The 20,646-nt window shown below is 49.9% G+C and overlaps 1 protein-coding gene across 1 annotated transcript in view; it reads left to right on the forward strand.

Annotated features, from left to right (window-relative positions):
• The window catches only part of KDM4A (lysine demethylase 4A), a 41,571-nt gene that overhangs the window by 4,897 nt on the left and 16,028 nt on the right, over window positions 1–20,646 (forward strand). The window contains 9 exon segments of the mRNA XM_007468246.1: window positions 2,272–2,386; window positions 4,010–4,203; window positions 6,273–6,322; window positions 7,047–7,150; window positions 7,556–7,693; window positions 8,406–8,656; window positions 9,768–9,967; window positions 11,249–11,631; window positions 20,163–20,283. Coding sequence (XP_007468308.1) covers window positions 2,272–2,386; window positions 4,010–4,203; window positions 6,273–6,322; window positions 7,047–7,150; window positions 7,556–7,693; window positions 8,406–8,656; window positions 9,768–9,967; window positions 11,249–11,631; window positions 20,163–20,283 — 1,556 coding nt within the window.

Consider the following 20,646-nt stretch of genomic DNA (forward strand, 5'->3'; position numbering starts at 1 on the left):
CAGCTGCTCCGCGGCATGTGGGATCTTCCCGGACCGGGGCACGAACCCGTGTCCCCTGCATCGGCAGGTGAACTCTCAACCACTGCGCCACCAGGGAAGCCCCCAGCCAGACGTTTTTGCGGCTGTGCCGTGGAGGCTCGCAGTAGAGCCTCAGCTTGCTAGGCTTCACACTTGGAGTGCTTTATCATCTCACGTCAGGTCGCGCTCTTTCTCCGTCTGTGCTCTGCCTTCTTTTCCTTTGACATAGCACAGTTCTAAGTGTGGGCTTCCAATTTTATTGGCAGCCTAACTTTTTTTTTTTTAATTTTATTTATTTATTTATTTATTTATGGCTGTGTTGGCTCTTCATTTCTGTGCGAGGGCTTTCTCTGGTTGCAGCAAGCAGGGGCCACTCTTCATCGCGGCCTCTCTTGTTGCGGAGCATAGGCTCCAGACGCGCAGGCTCAGTAATTGTGGCTCATGGGGCTAGTTGCTCCGCGGCATGTGGGATCCTCCCAGACCAGGGCTCGAACCTGTGTCCCCTGCATTGGCAGGCAGATTCTCAACCACTGCGCCACCAGGGAAGCCCGGCAGCCTAATTCTTAAAGCATCTCTATTGCTGGCCAACCTGCTGTCTAATGAGAGAATCTGTGTAAAAGCCTGTTGAAGAAGTGTGCCATGGGCCGCAGATGAGAGGCTGTGCCGTCTTCACGTCTGCTTCCTAGCTCTGCGCCGTGCCAAGCACACTTGCTTTGTTTCACGTCGGGTTGGCCTCACTCAGGCCCCTGTGCTGTTCTTCCTGTCTCGTCAACATATGGTAGGCCTTACTGTCTTTCAGGACACCTCTTTTTATTTTTATTTTTATTTTTTTACGACACCTCTTTTTAAATCAGCCGGTCCTGTGTCTTTTCCCTTCATCTGAAATACAATCAGTTCTTACCTTTGATTTCTGTCTGTGTGGTCAGCCAGCTTTAAGAAAACCCAGTAGGGTAGAAACCTAAACTTATAAAGCAGATCAGTTGGAAGTAGAGTTATTTGTATGTAAAGGGTTTAGAACTTGAGAGTTCTAAACTTCATGATTCATTAGTTTAACATCAAAATGTAAGGCAGTATTTAAAGTAAGATTTTTTTTTTTTCCCACTCATCTCATTATCTCCACACAGTTTCATTTTGGTCTTCCACTCCTTATCATGTTTTTTGGCCATTTGAGTTATAGTGTGCGTTTTCAAATACCTATTAGGTTTACACGTTACTCTTTTTAAATTGCGTAGTAATTTTTAAGTGGTTTGAATTTTTAAAAGACTGTTTTGGGAGTAAGTTTTCAGTATGTGATTATTGAGCTAAAGAGTACAGATATTGGGCTTCCCTGGTGGCGCAGTGGTTGAGAGTCCGCCTGCCGTTGCAGGGGACACGGGGTTGTTCCCCGGTCTGGGAAGATCCCACATGCCGCGGAGCGGCTGGGCCTGTGAGCCATGGCCGCTGAGCCTGCGCGTCTGGAGTCTGTGCTCCGCAACGGGAGAGGCCACAACTGTGAGAGGCCCGCGTACCGCAAAAAAACCAAAAAAAAAGAGTACAGATATTTTTAATGGTATTATGTGGGGAGAGATATATATATTTAGATAGGGGTGTGTGTGTATTTGAGTGTGTGAGCATATGTATACACATGTATTTTGCTAAATGGAACATTTGATGTGCAGAAACCTATTTTTATGTTTTTAGGACTATTTTATATTTTTATTAAAATATTTGGTTTTCAGGCGTGATTATTTGTTGAATGTTAGCCACACTGCATAGGATGCTGGGAATGTAGCAGTGACAACTGAAGTTAGCCCTCTTGGAGACGCTTCCTTAGAGTGCAGGGAAGTAAATTCTGTTCCAGGGCCTCAGCTCTCCATGTGCTGGGTTTTGGTTGTCTGTGGCTACATAGGGATTTGCATTCTTGGTTCTCACAGGTTTGGAAGCCTATTTTCTCCCTGTGTGGCCAGGCCACTCCTGACGGGTGCAGTGTGTAGTTATAGTAGAGTCTCTTGAAAGAGTGGAGGATATCATTCTTAAGGAAGATGGGCTTACATCTTTGTGTATGTTACCTTTTTTGGGCCCAGAACCCACGAAGGGATGTTGAGGGAGTTACTGGGTACTGTATTGGAACCTTGAAGGCCAAGGTTATGTCTTGTTCATTTGAAATGTCTTGCTATCCCTGGAACAGGGGATTGTGTCTCGTGCCGTTCATAATGCCTCACGTATTTAGTCCCTTATAAGTGGCTAACACTTTGTTTTTTAAACTTTTTAAAGGTACTGTACCCCACGCTATAGTGAATTTGAAGAGCTTGAACGGAAATACTGGAAAAATCTCACATTCAATCCCCCGATCTATGGTGCAGATGTGAATGGCACTCTCTATGAAAAGGTGAGACTTCCTGGGATCTCTATGCAGCATTTTTGCGATTTTGTAATTTAATACCATTTTCATCTGTAGTGGGCACCAAAAAGCTGTTTTGCTGAACGGGTGTTTGGACAGAGGAATGGCCCACCACCAGGTGATGGGCTGTGCTCACTTAATTGTGGGTAGTTTTGCGTGTGACTGAATTTTATTTCTCCCACTCTACATGTGAATTGGATGATATGGTGTTTTTAGCAAGGGCTGTTAGAAGAGTCCGTGGGTGGTAGCCCCGATGAGTTCTAGAAAGGGGGGGATCACAGTAAATGAAATGTTGGGGGAGGGCAATGTAGTTTCTGAAGAAAAAAGATCACTGACCAATATAATGGAAGGGGTATATATTTCAGAAGAACATATTTAGATTTTCAGAATCCTCAAACAAGATTCTGTAGCAAAAGCTGTTTTAACAAATTGCATTGGCTTAGGATTTAGTGCTTTTTGGCATAGAGAACAGCCTTAGATACGGTACAAGGAAGAAATATTTGGGACTGTTTTTTGGATGATTAAAAAATCTGTAGGGTGTTTTAGGGATTATCACTCCGATTAATTTATTGTTTTTGTAAATTATTTGAAGGAAGATGTTTAAAAAGTGGATTCCAATTTTGTTGATGACAGCTTTTTTGGGTGGTGGGAAGTGAAGCTTGTAGGCATAAATCCAGAACGTACTTAATAGGAAGTGGGCTCCTCAATGACCTTTACAACTCAGGATAACATTGTAGACTTTTTACTGAATACACTGCCCAGTGGAAATAAGGGCTAGATAAGTCACAAATTATTACAGTTGATTCCCATGCTTTGTATTTTTATGGTTCATGAGTACTTTCCTCTTTCGACTTAAGTTTCTTTCTTTTTCTTTTTTTTAAAATTTATTTATTTTTGGCTGCGTTGGGTCTTCGTTGCTGCGCGCGGGCTCTCTCTAGTTGCGGCAAGCGGGTGCTACTCTTTGTTGCGGTGCATGGGCTTCTTTTTGCGGTGGCTCCTCTTGTTGCGGAGCATGGTCGCTAGGTGTGCGGGCTTCAGTAGTTGTGGCACGTGGGCTCAGTAGTTGTGGCTGCGGGCTCTAGAGTGCAGGCTCAGTAGTTGTGGCGCACGGGCTTAGTTGCTCTGCGGCATGTGGGATCTTCCTGGACCACGGCCCGAACCCTTGTCCCCTGCATTGGCAGGCGGATTCTTAACCACTGCACCACCAGGGAAGTCCTGACCTAAGTTTCTTTACGGCCCGAACCCTTGTCCCCTGCATTGGCAGGCGGATTCTTAACCACTGCACCACCAGGGAAGTCCTGACCTAAGTTTCTTTAGCTTCTGTGCAAACTCTTCCTCTTGGGTTTAGAACAGGTGGCTGTCCCTCCTTTTTCATCTTTCATGTACTAGTGTTCAGTGTTGTTCACCCACTGGTGTTTGCCCTTCAGAGGTATAATGGCGTCAGTTCCAGTGGCAGCTCTGAACAGCGAGTGAGGGGTGCTGTGGTCTTCAGGGCCACGTAGTTTCAACATTATTCCTAATCTTTGTTAGGAGTGACAGCTCACCTATGACCTGCTCTGTGATTGGTGGGTTCAGAGCCTCAGTTTATATTCAGTATAACTTCCTCCGCAGCATGTTGATGAGTGGAATATTGGCCGCCTGAAAACAATCCTGGACTTGGTGGAAAAGGAGAGCGGGATCACCATTGAGGGCGTGAACACCCCATACCTGTACTTCGGCATGTGGAAGACATCCTTTGCCTGGCACACCGAAGACATGGACCTGTACAGCATCAATTACCTGCACTTCGGAGAACCCAAATCCTGGTAAAGTCGGCCTGCCCTTGGCACTGGGGCTTCTCAGCTTTCACGTACCCAGGGAATGCCTTGGAATCGGGCAAAATGCAGATTATGGTTCGGCAGACTTAGGGTGGGACTGGGTGTGTTACATTTTGTTCCAACTTTCAAGCAGTAAGGTGCTGTTTGAGCTCTGGTGCTCTCCCTGCCCTTGGAGTAGCAAGCGTTAGCGGGCCGGGCACTTAGTACCACAGTATGAAAACAGAAAGGTGCCTGAGTGACTGAGAGCCATGGGGGCTCTCCCACTGTCTGGTTTCTTTTTCTGAACAGGCCTGAGGCATTTCTTAGAGGCAGACTTCCAAGACTGGAGTCACTTCTTCAGATGATAGAAAGCTTTCTTTTCCTCATGGAAAAAATATTTGGTGAGCAGCAGTGTGTGCTTTACTCACGAGGGGACGCAGGACCACTCAGTGTCTGCTCCCCGCTCTCCACCGAGGCCGCCGTCTGGCTGGGGAGGAATCAGGGAACGCTCTCTCATTTCTTCCTGCGCCCACCCATCTATGTCAGCGTGTTAGTGAAGATGCTGCCTTCAGCAAAGCAAAAGACAGATGAGGTGCCCACCCGCACACCGATAGGGGACTGGCCAGGAGAGAGAAAGTGGGAGAAAAGCTCTGATGGAGAACAGTGGTTGTAATAGGTTCACACAGGAACGTGTGTGAGCATGGGGACTAGAGAAGGCTCCCCTGGAAGAGGTGACAGCTGAGCCGAGAGCTTGCAGATGAGGACGTGGCTGGGTGTGGTGGTGGTGGGTTCGGAAGGGGGACTGAGGGAAGGGTGTCTGGGTGGTTGTAACAACACGTGCAAAAGACACTTGAGAGCGAGCACGGTGTCTTGAGTAACTAGAGGAAGGAAGTCCCTTGTGCTTTGCGTGCTGTGTATGAGGATGGAGGAGCAAGGAGGCCGGAGGGGACACCGTGGCCAGGCCATGGGGAGTCGTGCAGACTGTATCTGTCTCCATTCCTTTCCGGTACCTTCAGCCACGTCCTTTCCCAGGGCTTTTCTTTTCTTCTGGCAGATGCTTTGCAGTTTCCAGTCTTGGAAGGGGGAAAACCGTTTTGAGCCTGTGATTACCCCCTAACTACTGTCCCAGTTCCTTCCTTAGGTGGCTAGACTTCTAGACTCTAGCTTTTGTGTCTTCACCATGTTTACTCTGAAGTTCCCTGAAATTGGACTTTTTGTTCTCGGGTCAAGAGATTTTCTAGTTGCTGTATACACTCTTTAGGTCATCTGAAGTGGTTCCTTAAGAGACTTCTGTGCAATGTTGCCTGATGGATCAGAGTCCTTTAGGTGACAAACATTTTCCTCAGCTCCTCATCTGTTTTGTTGCATAACAAAGCTATTTGGGATGGGAAGGTTTTGTTGTGGAATCATCTTTAGAATGCATTGTAAGGGTAAATCAGACTTACTGTGAGTTCCCGAATACAAAGCTTAACAGTTGTGCAAAAGTTTTAAATAGTTCTCTATGTGTGTGTGTTTTTTTTTTTCTGTTTGTTTTTTAATGAAGGGCAATTCCTATGGTGTCTAGATACGCACGGGGGTGGAGGAGTGAGTGCTTACTGGATAATCAGTACACGGTTGTGGAGACAAAGGGAAATGGGCTCAGCACATAGGGGCCAGGTGTCTGGTACCTGATCCATTGTCACCTCATTTCCCATCTTCCTCCCTCTATCTCATCCTAGTTAGGCCTTTCAGGCTCTGCCAGGAGCACTTTAATGCCATCCTCCTCCTTTTTTTTTTTTTAACTTTTATTGCATGAACAACATTATAAAGGGAGAGCAACCTTGAGTGTGTACCATAAATCCTGGTTCATGATAAATAATCGATAAATGTCTTGTTAAATGAATGAATATAAAAGATAAAATCGCTCACACTTCTGCGTGTGCTGTGCCCTCCTCTGCCCAAACAGTCTCATACGTCACTTCTCCAGATCCCTATCTAGTTCTCGTGGTTGGGAAGTTGAAAAGTCTGATATTTCAAGCTGTTCTGAAAGGGGGGACGAGCCCTTCTGCTCAGCGGCTGATGCTTCTGTGTGCTTGCAGGTACTCTGTCCCTCCTGAGCACGGAAAGCGGCTGGAGCGCCTGGCCAAAGGTACGGGGTCCGCTCCTCTTGCTGGGTCAGACCTGCCTGTGAGCTGCGCTCATTGCTCTAAGGTGTCCACTTGCTGTGGTCCTTTCTCAGGCCCACATGTGGGGAGTGAGCCAGACTGCCAGATTGGTTACATATCAGAGCGACTAAAATCAGAGCCTTTTCCCACTTTGTCTTGGGAAGGGACTTACTAAGTCTTAGACTGTGTTTGCCTCAGTTTTCTCATGCATGGCTTTATTTGACTAGGGATAGTGTATTGGTCATATTGGGTCTGGTTCTTTTGCCAAAAACCCAAATCATCAAGTCAAAGTTGAATTTTATGCTTTGGTTCTTTTAAGTGGACTCTAATAGATTTGTACCTCTACAGAGCCCGTTTCACAAGAGCTTGGGTTGTGTGTGCTGTAGTTGTGTTACTAACAAAAGATTGAGGATCCCAGTGAATGGAGAAAGGCTCTAAATTGTTTCAAAGGTCTTTGTGAGAACAGAGGCACCTGGGGCAATCCCCCAAACAGGATTTGATTACCCATGTAACAAGCCTACACAGGAGACAGCCCTGAGGTTCATTGTAGAACCTTAGGATTGACCTGAAGCTAGAAGAATATGTGGAGATCACATTGGTGATTCATCCTCCTTATCATGTATATGAGGTGCACGGTGTGAGGTGACTCCAGGGTTACAGAGCCAGCGTGGGGCTGTGTATTAACTGTGCCCGGTTTCAATTAAACAGGCTTTTTCCCGGGCAGTGCTCAAAGCTGTGAGGCTTTTCTCCGCCATAAGATGACCTTGATTTCTCCTTTAATGCTGAAGAAATATGGAATTCCCTTTGACAAGGTGAGCAGATTTTGCACACAGCAGCCCTTGGCTTACGCGGAAACCACCCTTTCTGGCGTGTGTTTCACAGAGGAGCTTTATTCTACTTGATTCTCTGTACCAGGTGTGGGCCAGGGCTAATCTGTATCATCGTTTGATCTCGAAGCATTAAAGGTGGGCTACCCCTTCCTGGTGCCAGAGGAGGGTCAAGCCCCCTTGAACAGTGTCATCTGGAGGAGTCATTAATTACAGTCATGGTGTCTGATGTGTAGAGGCTTTGCATGTCACAGAAGACACCAAGTCCCCAGTGGTTTTGTGACCCATCCCTGGCCACTAAGCTCAGTTGTAGCAGAGCTGGAGCGCAACTTTCCAGGTCTCTAGACGCCTGCCATTTGCTGCAGCTGCTTCCCGTTTGCTTTTACTCAGGTGACTCAGGAAGCTGGAGAATTTATGATCACTTTCCCTTACGGGTACCACGCCGGCTTTAACCATGGCTTCAACTGTGCTGAGTCCACTAATTTTGCTACCCGGCGGTGGATCGAGTATGGCAAACAAGCTGTGCTGGTAAGTCCGCTGGGTTTCCTTCACAATAACCGTGTCTAAAAATGACTGGTTGAACCAGCCAACCTTCTTAGATACACTGGCTGGTGATTAGAACATTTCTTTGAGCTGCTGGAATTCAGAAGCAGAGTGGCGGGGGATGTGCAAAAGTGCCAGCATCTTGTGTTCACAAAGAATTTTAAAAGATTTGTTCAGATTTGAGTTGTATAAAATGAGGTTTCCGTGCTTGAGTCCATTGAGCATTAAAACTACACCTACACACTGTGCTATTTCTTTCTTTAGCCACTCTGGGATTTCTCTGTTGAGGAGAAATCTTAAGGGCTTCCTTTTACATTAGGGAAGCAGCAGGGCTGGACGTTTGGCTGGGAGTAGACTCGCTCCTGTGGTCCTGGCTTGTATAGACAGCAGAGGGAAGGTGGACATTGACCATCCAGGGTCTAACGCTGAGCCTCATCTCTAACCGTTCTCCATGCGCCCTAGATAGCGCCCAGGTTGACTCGCCCCAGTGCCACGTGTCCTCCACCCTTTTTTCCCTGCTTCCTTTCATGTGTGAAGGCTCTGCAAGGACGTTATGCCCTCAGCCTGTAAACCCAAACAATTCAGCCTTAAACTGTCTTGTGTCTTTTCCCATTCGGAGGGAGGAGATGGGAGGAGGGGCTCGGGGGAGGAGCAGGGCAAGTGTCTCACCTGGAGCTCCTCTGGCACCTTGCCACAGTGCTCCTGCAGAAAGGACATGGTGAAGATCTCCATGGACGTGTTTGTGAGGAAGTTCCAGCCAGAAAGGTACAAACTCTGGAAAGCTGGGAAGGACAGCACCGTCATCGACCACACTCTGCCCACGCCAGAAGCGGCCGAGTTTCTCAAGGAGAGTGAACTGGCCCCGAGAGCCCGGAAGGAGGAGGAGTGCCCAGAGGAGGACGACATGGAGGGGGTTGAGGATGGAGAGGAGGGTGACCTGAAGAGGAGGTAACCCTGCAGCCCTCGGGCCCAGCTGCCTGAGGGAGGCGTGTCTGGCGGCTCCCGTAGCCTGCCGAGAGGCTGCTTCTGAGTGGGGTGTTTGAGCACAGCTGAGGGAATGTTTTTCTTGGTACAGGCCCCAGAATCCTCAGTGAGGTGTTCAGGCCCTTCCTCATGGCTGTCACCCAAGGGTGGTAGCACCGCTACATGGGCCGTAGTCTGCTGGAGCAAGGCTCACGTGCGTGCGAGGGCATGGCTCCCTCTGAACCAGAGAAGCCAGTTTTCTCATTGCCATTTGAGGGCTTTTTAAAAAATAAATTTATTTATTTATTAATTTATTATTTATTTTATTTTTGACTGCGTTGGGTCTTTGTTGCTGCGCATGGGCTTTCTCTAGTTGTGGCGAGCGGGGGCTACTCTTCTTTGCGGTGCGCAGGCTTCTCATCGCGGTGGCTTCTCTTGTTGCGGAGCATGGGCTCTAGGTGTGCGGGCTTCAGTAGTTGTGGCTCACCGGCTCTAGAGTACGGGCTCAGTAGTTGTGGCACGCGGGCTCAGTGGTTGTGGCTCACGGGGCTCTAGAGCGCAGGCTGGGTAGTTGTGGCGCACGGGCTTAGTTGCTCCGCGGCATGTGGGAGCTTCCCGGACCAGGGCTCAAACCTGTTTCCCCTGCATTGGTAGGCGGATTCTTAACCACTGCGCCACCAGGGAAGTCCCCATTTGAGGGCTTTTTGAAAAGGAGTGAGTAGTGAAGGAAATGAGACTCACAAGGGCAGGGGCCAGGGTCCTCGGTGTCTGAGCCAGAGGATCTGTCCTCAGGAGAGTTTCTCTTGGGCTGTGTGGGGAAGAAAGGAGGAACATTTATCGGGGACCTGCTGTACACCAGGCGCTCTGCCAGGTGCTCAGCACACCTTTTCTTAAGCCTCATGTCAAACCTCTGAAGGGGGTGGTGACATCCCTATTTGCATTTGATGGAACAGGCTCAGGGAGGTGAGGTCCCTGGTCTCAGGTGGCACCAAAGTGTGAAGCAGGCCCTGGCCGTTGATTTTGGGTTGTGTGGGGAGGTGTTTGTGTAAGCGGATGTATACTGGGGCTCTTAAAAAGTTTGCCCTCCTCCTTGCAGCCTGGCCAAGCACCGTATCGGGACAAAGAGGCACCGAGTTTGTCTTGAAATCCCACAGGAGGTGAGTCAGAGTGAGCTCTTCCCCAGGGAGGAGCTGGGCTCTGGACAGTACGATATGGCGGAGTGCCAGGCCGCCCTTGCTCCTGTGAGGCCCACCCACAGCTCCGTGCGCCAAGTTGAGGACGGTCTCACCTTCCCAGGTGAGTAGGTTATGGTATTTTTCCCCACAGCCCTAATCATTCTTTTCTGTGTTGGACGCCACATCAGTGCAGGGTCGCAGATGTGACAAAGGGGAGGCGGGTCTGTGAGCAGATGGTGTGACTGGAGTGTGGGAAGCGCTTTGGTTGGGGTCACCCAGGGCGGCTGAGGAACATGGGGGAAAGGCCCCCGCCCACCCTCTGCCTGGTGAAGTGCCTGTGAGTTAACTCTTAGAGAGTAAGCAGCGATTTTCCAGGCAGACAGACTGGGGGGGCACATAGAAGGGGCTTCCCTGATAGGAGGAGCAGGGGCCCAGGCCCGGAGATGTGCACAAGCATGAGCTGTTTGGGGAGCTGGCAGTGATTTCCTGTGATTTGAACAAGGGGTGGGAAGGGTGGGAGGCGGGTGTGTCACAGGAGCGATCTGAGAAATGGGATGAGACGATGTGGGGACTGCCTGCTGCCTGAGAGTTTGCTCATTGGGAGGCCTGAGAGGCCATTTGTATTTTATGAGAGGACAGATAGTGTGGTCCAGTACAGTGTTTGAAAGCGTTCACTAGGAGAGTTGTTGAGGATAGATGTGTTAGGAAGGGGCTTGTATCAGTCTCAGGTCAGGCTTGGAGGATCTCTGCGTCGACAGGACCTTGGAGTGTCTGCTGAGAGCCAGTCAGCAGTATGGACTTGGACCCTGGGGCCCTGCTGCCTTCTGTTGAGCTGTCTTTCTAGCCCGGCTTCTCTGGGTTTCTGCTGAGCTGCAGGAGACTTCTGAGGAAGTGACAGCTGCCACTTAACTGAGTGTCTGCTGTGTGCAAGGCTGTGCTCCCACCTTACACGCAGCAGTCTTATTTAAGAATCCTGGAGAGAGGTGGTAGCGTCCTCAAGTTACAGAGGATGAAACTGGAGGCCCAGAGAGGCTAAGCAGCTCGCCCCAGATCACACAGGGACCCTGTCGGTGGTGGAGTCAGAGTTCAGAGCCAGGCCTCACTTGCTGCCCATGTTCCTTGGTCTTGTCACTCTGCCTTTTTTTTTTTTTTTGCGGTACGCGGGCCTCTCCCGGTTGCGGCCTCTCCCGTTGCGGACGCGCAGGCTCAGCGGCCATGGCTCACGGGCCCAGCCGCCCCACGGCATGTGGGATCTTCCCGGACCAGGGCACGAACCCGTGTCCCCTGCATCGGCAGGCGGACTCTCAACCACTGCGCCACCAGGGAAGCCCCACTCTGCCTTTCTTGAAGTTGAGAAGCACAAGAGAAAGTGGGCTCTGTCCAATGTGTCTGTGTGTTTCAGATTATTCCGACTCCACCGAAGTCAAATTTGAAGAGCTTAAAAATGTCAAGCTGGAAGAGGAGGAGGAGGAGGAGGAGGAGGACCAGGACCAGGAAGTGGCCGCCTTGGACCTTTCTGTGAATCCGGTTTCTTTTGGGGGTCGCCTCGTCTTTTCAGGCTCCAAAAAGAAGTCATCTTCCAGCCTGGGCTCTGGTTCTTCATGGGATTCTATTTCTTCTGATTCAGAAACCAGTGAGCCTCTGTCCTGCCGAGCCCAAGGGCAAACGGGAATCCTCACTGTGCACAGCTACGCCAAAGGGGACGACAGGGTCACCGCAGGAGAGTCATGCACGAGGAAGAAAGGGGGCGCCACCAGGAGCATCAACGAGCGGGAGCTGGCCGAGGTGTGGGCGCTGGGTGGGGTGGGGGGCAGGGGGCCTCCTGTGTTGGGGAGGGAGGTGGTTCTGGGGCTGGGCTGCTGCAGAGTCCCAGATGGCAGGAGAGACCCTCAGGACGGACCGCCAGTCTGCAATTGTGTCAAGCAAAAGCCAGGTGGCAGTGGGTCACTTGAGCTTGTCTTTGCTCGGAGTTCCTTTCTCTTATCTCTGTGGGACTGTTGTTCCAAAGAATTGCCTTGCAGCCTCAGTGGCCACCCTCGGTGGATCTTCACCTGAGTTGGGTGCATCCTCTGCCCCTCCTGGCCTTAGGGGCCAGGGTTAGAGTGGCAGTGATTGCAGGGTTTGAGGTTTGGGGTGAGGTGGACTTTCTTAGCCTGGACTCCCCTGGGAGTTCTCCCTCTACTCCCCTCTTCATTCTTCCCCTCCCAGTATAACACTGCTAACGCAGCATCGTTTTGGAGGCCAGGATGAACTCCACAGCTGTAACTGTGGACATGTCTGTTCAGGCTTCCTCTCAGGACACGCCGTTGCCAAAAGCTCTGTCTTTTGTTTGTTCTGTGTAGAAAGGCGTTTGGTGGGTCTGAGTGGGATACAGCAGGGCCACACTGGGTGCAGCCGACTCAGGCCTGCCCTGAGTGACCTGCTCTCTCCCCAGCCTCGCAGCCTATGGGTAAGTTGCAGCCCAGGCTGGGGGTGGAGTGGGGTCACTGGCAGGTAGTAGAAGTCAGCACAGACTTCCCTGTTCCCTTCCCTTCACCTTTGAAAAATTTATCCTCTAAAAGTTTTTATTAGGAAACATTTTAAAGTGTATGCAAATAGAATACTGTCATGAGCTCCACGTGTACCCTTGTTATTTCTTCATATTAACAATTGGCTTGTTGGCTTTATCTTTTCTTTGGCTGAAATACTGACACTTAAAATTCCTCTAGTTTTTTCAGCAGTGCTTTTCTGTAGTTGGTTTTTCCCCTTGTCTTGAACACCCGATGTAGTTTTTCTTTCTGCCTTCTCTGAATCTCGGGCTCAGTTTCTGTAGACCCCTTTTCTCCACGTGAAGGTCCCCCCTCCCTCTCACACGGCGTGTGGGTATCCACCGTACACCACCGCGCAGCCTTTTTGTTGCCTCTGATCGCCGCTCCTTCCGCCCTCCTGGGGCTGCTTCCACAGGAGAGGGCTCTTCCGCTTGGAAACCAGAACCTCTTAGGTTCCCTGTGGCCGCATCCCAGCCATCCTTCCCAAAGCTCTGTGCCCTCTTGTGCATCCTGCTGCCTCTGCAGGCCACGCTGTCCTTCTCTTGCCCTGTCCTCCTGACTTGCTTTCCTCCAGCTGCACATTCACAACCACAGAAGCCGCTAACAATAGCAAGGACTTACTAGACACTTGAATGCGTTGTTCAGACCACGTGTTACTGCTGAAGCAATCTTACCACAGTCAAGTTTTTTGTGGCTTTTTGTTTTTTGGTGGTGGGGGCAATACATGAATAACAGCCATCTTTTTTCTCCCAAATTAGAAACCAGTTAAGTTACAGATACAGGACGCGGGCACATGGCACTCAGAAGGCCGCTTTGTTACCAGTTAAAATGGTTGAAGAGAGTGGCTTCTAACCTGTGGCCGAATGGCCCTGCCACTCATTTTACCCTCAATTACAGATGATCCACCTAGTCACAGGCCCCTCTCACAGCGGCAGAGAGTTTCCCACTCACCTTCTGTGTGTTGTGCACATAGGAATGCCCTCCCTCTGCAAAAGGCAGATGCCAGAAAATGAAAGCCAGGACTCCTCTCGCGGAAATAGGCTGGGAGAGGAGGCTTCTCTCTGACACGCCTCTCTCGTGCAACCCCTGCTCCAGAACCGTAGCGTGTCTTCCTGGTTCTTTTTTGTTTGTGTGTGGACCTCTCAGCTGCAGCCTGATGGTAATAACTTCTCCGCTCCATCACCTGCCATCTCTCCCACCTCTCCCCTTGACGTGCTGGCGTCCTCTTCGCTTTACTCTGTAATGGTTTGTACGCCTGCTCTGGGCTAGGACTGTGCCTTCAAGGAGCTCATAGTCTAGGCAAATAGATGCGAGCAGGAATTCTAGTACCTGGTGATGAGCATTGTAGCACAAGTGGAAGAGTTAACAGCTCGGCCTGGGGTTGGGGTGAGGAGGCAGAGAGACAGCAGGGGAAGGAGCTTAGCGGGAGCATGCTGGGAGGATGGGATGAAATTGGAGCGGGAATCTAGGGGAGGAGAGGGTTCTGTTTGGTGCTGGGGGCTCATGCCAGGGTCAGAGCAGGTCGGGGGTCCACAGTGGTTTTGTTGGTCTCAGGCATATGGGATGAGAAGGCCTTGGGAGGTGCGGGTGGACCGTGTCAGGAGCCGGGTCCTGGACTTCTGAGGCTCTTTGACTTGAGAGTCAGGGTCGGGGGCAGTGGAAGTTTCCCTGCCATGTGTTTTTGGAGATTGAAGCTTTCTATAACACATTTTTTAATACACAAAGATGCATATGGTATAATACAATGAACCACAAATACTGATGGTCAAGATCTAACAGTTGTCAGTATTTTGCCACATTTGCTTCATCTGTCCTTTTTTTTTTTTCTTCTTCTTTGTGGCTGTGCAACTTGTGGGATCTTAGTTCCCTGACCAGGGATTGAACCTCCGGTGCAGTGAAAGCGCTGAGTCCTAAGCACTGGGTCGCCAGGGAAGTCCCCATCTGTCCTTTTTTTATTTGCTGAAGTATTTTATAGCAAATCCGGACGTCACGTGATTTCTTCCCAACTTCAGTGTGCGTCTCTGAAAAATATGGGTGTTTTCTTAATCGCCAGACCGTTTTATACCTAACAAAATTGCAGAAATTCTCTAGCATCATCTGATACCCAGTGTTTTTTTCCCCAGTAGTCTAAACAAAATTTATTTTACAGTAGGTTTGTTTGAATCAAGGTTTAATTAATCTTACATCTTATGTCTGTTCATTATGTCTCTTAAGTCTGCCTTAATCTAGAGCAGTGCCCCTCTGTCCACCTGCCCCCGACTCACTCAGAGAAACTGTCAGTTCTTTGGATTTGCCCAGTGAAGCGTTTTTTAAGCTTTGCATTGATGTCTTGGAAGATCATTTTGGAAGCAGTATAAAGGGTTTTTGGGGAAGAAGGAGGCAAAATTAGAAACAGCAGAGGTTCCCTTGAAGGTGGAATTATAGATGATTTTCATTTCCTGCATTTATAAATTGTCTGAATACTTTTTATGAATACGTGTTACTTTTATAATCAAACACTTCTCCTTCGGGACAGGAGGAAAAATGGTTTGCAAGAGGGAAATCAGTTTGGAACCTGTTCCTTTAGTCTGAGAGGTGGTGAGGACCTGAGCCGTGAGGTGCTGGCAGGGGTGGGTGGAGGGGGCTGGGGTAATGACTGCTTGGAAGGTGGGAGCCTGGGGCCGGGGGTTGGTGTGGGGTGAGCGGGAGGGCAGTGCAGGGGTGACCTGGAATTCTGGCTCGTGTTACTTACCGGATGGACAGGGGTGTATGGGTGGAGGATGGAGGTGGCAGAAAAAGGGAAGGGGTTATTTGCGTGTGACTCAGGTGTGAGTTCAGCCTGAGGCATGCTGAGTGCGACCTGCTTGTGAGGCAGGCATTGGAGACATGCATACACGCACCTTAGGTGGGTAGTTTTGGGAGTCACCTTCACCTGGAGGGTGTCGGTGGGTGTGGGAGAGTTCGCCCATGGGCCACGTGGAACATGAAGGACAGTTTTCACAGTGCGGGTGTTGGTAGAGGGCCCGGGAAGGAGAAGGGCAAGCAGAAGAGAGCAGCCAGAGGTTCAGGAGCTATAGGAGAGCGTCCTGTGTGCAGAGCTGGGGAGGAGAGAGTGGAAGATGGCGGCAGCCGGCCGAGTGGGCCTGTGTTAAAGAGGGGGCGGTGGGACATAATGAGGGTTGGGGGGGAGCTCTGACAGGAGGGAGGGCTGGGGTCTCTAGCAGAGGCGAGCACAGGAGAGGATGGCTGCAGGTGGGGTTTTTTTGTGGTAAAATATGCATGACATAAAATATCACTCTAACCCTTTTTTAGTGTACAGCTCAGGGGCCTTAAGTGCCTTCATATTTTGTGCAGCCATCAGCGGGCTGCAGATAGTTTTGAGGTGGGAAGAGGCAGTTGTCTGTCCTGGAACAGTCCTGTGCTCATTGGGGCCCAGCTCCTTTTCAAAAGCCAGTATTCCTGGAACCTCTCGTTGCTTCTCAGCTGCCTCCCTTTCTCCTTCCAGTCCCTCCACCACTTTGCTCCTTGTCTAAGACGCTGTCTTGGTCTGGGTGTGGTTGTCACAGGCGGGTGAAGGTGCACTTCTAGGAGCCAGGTACTGGGCCACATCCAGCCTTGCCTCTTGAGGCACCGGTGTGGTCCCTGGGGCCTGGCCCAGGAGCCTCTGTAAACGTGGGTGGACCGAATGGAAGTTTAGCTCCAGTAAGAAGCTGACTTGAGGGTTGATTGATTGGGTGGGATGGCAGACTGACAGTCAAGGCTTGGGCAGAAGCTGAGGCACTCTGCCTGTCCCTGGAGAGGTCTAATAGCACTGTGTCTATATTTGGAAACAGCTGGGTTTTGAAGAACACCCTTGTGGGCCCCCTCCCCTCACTTTGAGCGTCCCCCAAGGTGTAATTCAGGCCATCTGCTATTCAGTTAACGTGCTGCCGCCTTGTGTCAGGGGCCGTGGTAAAAGGACCCCTGGTGACTGACTGCTGAAACACCACAGCCTGAGTCTTCACAGCAACGTTTCTGCTGCAGAAGTTCTTGTTAGTTCAGGCTGCTTTGAAACAGTGAGTTCCCTAAAGAAGGAGAGAGAACACTTGGTTCTTTGTACAGAACAGGCCCCGCCAGGAACATTGACCTTGACCTGGCTGCCCATGTGTCGGGGGTAACAGAGAGCTCAAGAGAGAGCCTGGAGCTCCAGCTCCCTTGCCGGCAGTGGCCTGGGAGACCTTGCATGCCATCCCAGCCCATCCTCACAAAGAGCTCTGAGGGGCAGTGCTCTTTACCCCGTTTTATTACTGGGTTGCCACTTGCTCGGGCTCACCTGGCTAAATGGTTGAATGAGGATTTAAACCCAGCTCTTTCTGGTAAATCCTGTGGGAAGTTAGACATTGGAGTACATTGCAGGGAAAGGCAGCACCGTGAGGAATTAGAAGAGGAGTATTTAGCCGGAAGAGGAGAAGAAGTGGGAGGATGTTCAAATATTTGAGTAGATCTGACCGCTTTGGTCAGAGGCAGAGTGATGGATGGTAGCAGGAAGGGCAGACTTAGACCCTGGCTGGGTTGTAAGCCCCTTACGGTTAGAAATCCCATATCACCATCTCTGCGTTGCCGCAACACCAGGCATGGTACTCTGGGCATATCTGCTGGGTGCGCGGGAAGCCCTTTGGTTAAACAGATGTGGACAGAGGTGGCCTCCTCCTTTCCCGAAGCCAAGTTCTGGGGTTCTTGGTCCTGACCCCTCTACCTCCTCCAGTGCTTGACTGTAAAATGATTCATCTCCACCTCCTACCCCATATTCATTTTCTGTTGCTGCTTTAACAAGTTACGCAAACTTAGTGTCCTAACACAGATTTACCATCTTCTTGTTCTTCAGTTCAGAAGTCTGAAATAGGCCTCATGGTGCTAAAGGCAACGTGTCTTCAGGGCTCTGTACCTTTCTGTGGGGAGTCCATTTCCTTGCCCTTTCCAGCTTCCTTGGGGGCACCCGTATTCCTTGGCCATGGCCCTTGCCTTCCACCTTTAAAGGCAGCAACATCTGGCCAAGTCTTTCTCATGTCACCTCACTTTGACTGACTCTTCTGCTTCCTTCTTCCATTATTAAGTGCTGTTTGAATACATTGGGCCCATCCAGATAATCCAGGATGATGGTCATCTGATTGGCAGCCTTAACAGTTCTTTGTCATGTTAACCTAACATATTCACAGGGATTATTAGGACTCTGCATCTTTGGGGGACAAGCTTCTTTGCCCATAAAACCATACTCACAAAGCCCCTATCTTGAAATACAGTTGGAGGAAATTTCCTTCTCAAGCTACCATCTCATTCCTTTCCTGGTCTTCGCAAAAATAGTCTGTGTGGTGTACTCACTCCCTAGTTCCTTATTGTGTGTCTACTGGAACTTATCTCTGAAAAAGTCCTGGTACCTCCCAGTTGCTGAGTCCCTTGGCCACTGCCTGCTCAGCTCTTCTGTAGTGTTTGGACTGTGGGTTTCCCACTTGAGGGCCCCTTTCCCCCAGCATCTCCTCTTTCTTCTTACTCCTGTCCTGGAAGCCTTGGTCTTCAGTCAATTTATCTTCCACTGATCATCTCATCCACTGCATGATTTAAATTCCGAGCCCGATGTTGAGGATTCCCAGATCCACAGCTCTTGCTCTGACCTCCTTTCTGAACTCCCAGGCTGAATTTCTTCGTGCCCCCTGGGTATTATATCCAGATGAAGCACCCAAAGGTAGCTGTTGTGTGTACCATACGCAGCACATTTAACCTGGCTAACTTGGCTTGTTACCACTCCCCCCTCATCCACAGGAGCCCTCTTAGTCTCTCTCACCTTGGAGACCCAGGCTGGAAATCCCCACCATCATTGGTTCCTTTATTCTCATGCCTTTACTTCCTGGTCTCTGCCACATCTCGCATTTAGGCCTGTTACCTAGGTGGTCTTTGGAGTAGGGGATGCAAGAAGATTACGGGGATGCAGGAATCAAATAATGGAACTTTATTTTTATCTTAATCCTTTTACAGTCTATTTTTGTTTTAAAGTGTTTTGTTTTAAAGTACATTAGTGTATGTAATTCATCAGTAGGTATACGTGTGTTGGGGTGCATATCCCTACATTTTTTATTTTCCTGGTAACATTGTCAAATAAATTTGGTATTTCCAGTTTGTTTTAGACAAAGAACCCCTTCTTTTTTTTTTTTTTTTTTTTTTTTTGCGGTATGCGGGCCTCTCACTGTTGTGGCCTCTCCCGTTGCGGAGCACAGGCTTTGGACGCGCCGGCGCAGCGGCCATGGCTCATGGGCCCAGCCGCTCTGCGGCATGTGGGATCTTCCCGGACCAGGGCACGAACCCGCGTCCTCTGCGTCGGCAGGCGGACTCAACTACTGCGCCACCAGGGAAGCCCAAGAACCCCTTCTTTAAGTGACCTCTTACTCATTTAAAAAATGTAAATCAAAAGCAGGGCTGTTGTCGTTGGAACGAGCCCCACCTGTTCACTCTGATGGAGGCTTTCTCAGGCCACTTGATGTGCATTTTGGAAACTGCTGCTTTAGGCTGTCGGTATAGTTCAGGGCTGATTAAAGTCTGTGCTTGTGTTAGCCTTTTGTGGACTTCGGTGGTAGGAGATACCTACCATCCTCACTCCTCCACCGCATGGCATGCTGCCATGAGCATCGTCACTCACGTAAGCAGGGAGCACATCCTGGCGGTACCATCTCTTCACACCTTCCTTCCCCAGACAGACCTTCCGACTCAGTAGGGTCTCGGTAAATATCTGTTGAATGAATAGGCAAATAGACCCTCAATTTATGTTTTAGAAGAGCAGGCTCTGTGCTACCGGCATGTGACTTGCTCAGCATTTGGTTTTTCTTGACATTCCAAGTGTGGGCCTTAAGTCCTGGGATTCTGTGTAGTTGCACGTGGAGTCTGCAGGCCCAGTGTCCCTTCTCCAAGGTGGCACCGCAGTGCTGACACTTCTCTGCAGCACTCTAAGGCATTGGTTTTGGTCACGGTTGCAAAGTGACCCTCTTCCAGGCCTCATTTCTTTGCTCAGTGGGTTTTGCTATAACCCGTGTCTCCTAATGTCAGTATAACCAAGTGTTAAATATGTTGGTTAGAAGGAAGCTCTGATGCGGTATTACTGGTTCAGTCCTGTACACCTTAAACCTAATTACATTTGCTCTGACATTATGTAAATGCAGCGTTAAATCAACCTTTCTTTCTGCAGCTGGGCCAGAGTTTCAGAGGCGCTCTCTGTCCCGGCTGATGTTGTCCCCTGGAGAACAGGATCAAAGAGTATCAGCTAGAGCTGAGGTCTTGACAGTGCATGAGGAGAAGTGGCCTACTTTCTTTTTAATGGGTCCGCTATTCCCCACCCCTTTGAATGAGGGCTGCTCTGGCCTTCCAAACCTGTTTGGCCCAGCTGCCTGGTACTTTGTAACGGGTGCTACTGGCCTCCTGGTCCAAGGAAAGGGGCCTCTGGGGCTCTCAGACGTGGACATGTCAGTGAGCTGAAGGAAGGGACTCTCCTTTAAAGCTGGAGTAGGTTTATTTTTGGTACGTTTGTTTCAGCCTGCTTCTGAGAAGGCCAGGACCCACACTGACTAGGCACAGATTTTGCCCTAAACGGTTTACATAATCCTGGTTTACATTGGTTTGCATGACACTGTTGTTTTGGCTTTCTCTAAGTCAGGTGTTTCCCATGTTGGGTTTTACATTTCTCTGTGTCTCTCTGCCCCGCTCCTTCCCTTGGTTTTTATTGTAAGACTAACTTCTGCTGTATCCCGAAGTGGAGGCCAACTTGATTCCTCCCTGTGGTTTGTCCAGGTTGCGGATGGATACGTGTTTTCTCTGGAGGAGAGTAAGAAGCCCAAGGGCCGTCGTCAGCCCTTAAGCAAGCTCCCCCGCCACCACCCGCTCGTGTTGCAGGATTGCGTCAGCGATGATGGTAAGTGTTGTTTTCACTCTTCACCGGAGGAAAGCTGCTCTCACTGCATCAGGACCTCCTCGGACAGGACCTCAGGGGGGCCAAGCTGAGGGCCAGGGGTGGGCCTGTGGCTTAGCTCTTCTCCCAGATACTCCATAAAGAGGGTAGGATTTCAGCTTACGGGATTTATAATCAGATTTCATTATACGTTTGAGTGTCTTGGAATGTGCCTAATACAGGATAATTGGATGCAAGTTCTTCCCTCTTTTAGGAGGTCCAAGGCTGATTTTTCAGGATAGTAGGTTCTGTCACTGATGCCAAGCCCTGTGCTGAATGTGTGGCGACAGATGTAACTGAGATGTGTCCATGCCCTCAAGAAGCTCA

Source organism: Lipotes vexillifer, unplaced genomic scaffold, assembly GCF_000442215.2.
Source record: "Lipotes vexillifer unplaced genomic scaffold, Lipotes_vexillifer_v1.1 scaffold661, whole genome shotgun sequence".
Classification (NCBI taxonomy): Eukaryota; Metazoa; Chordata; class Mammalia; order Artiodactyla; family Lipotidae; genus Lipotes; species Lipotes vexillifer.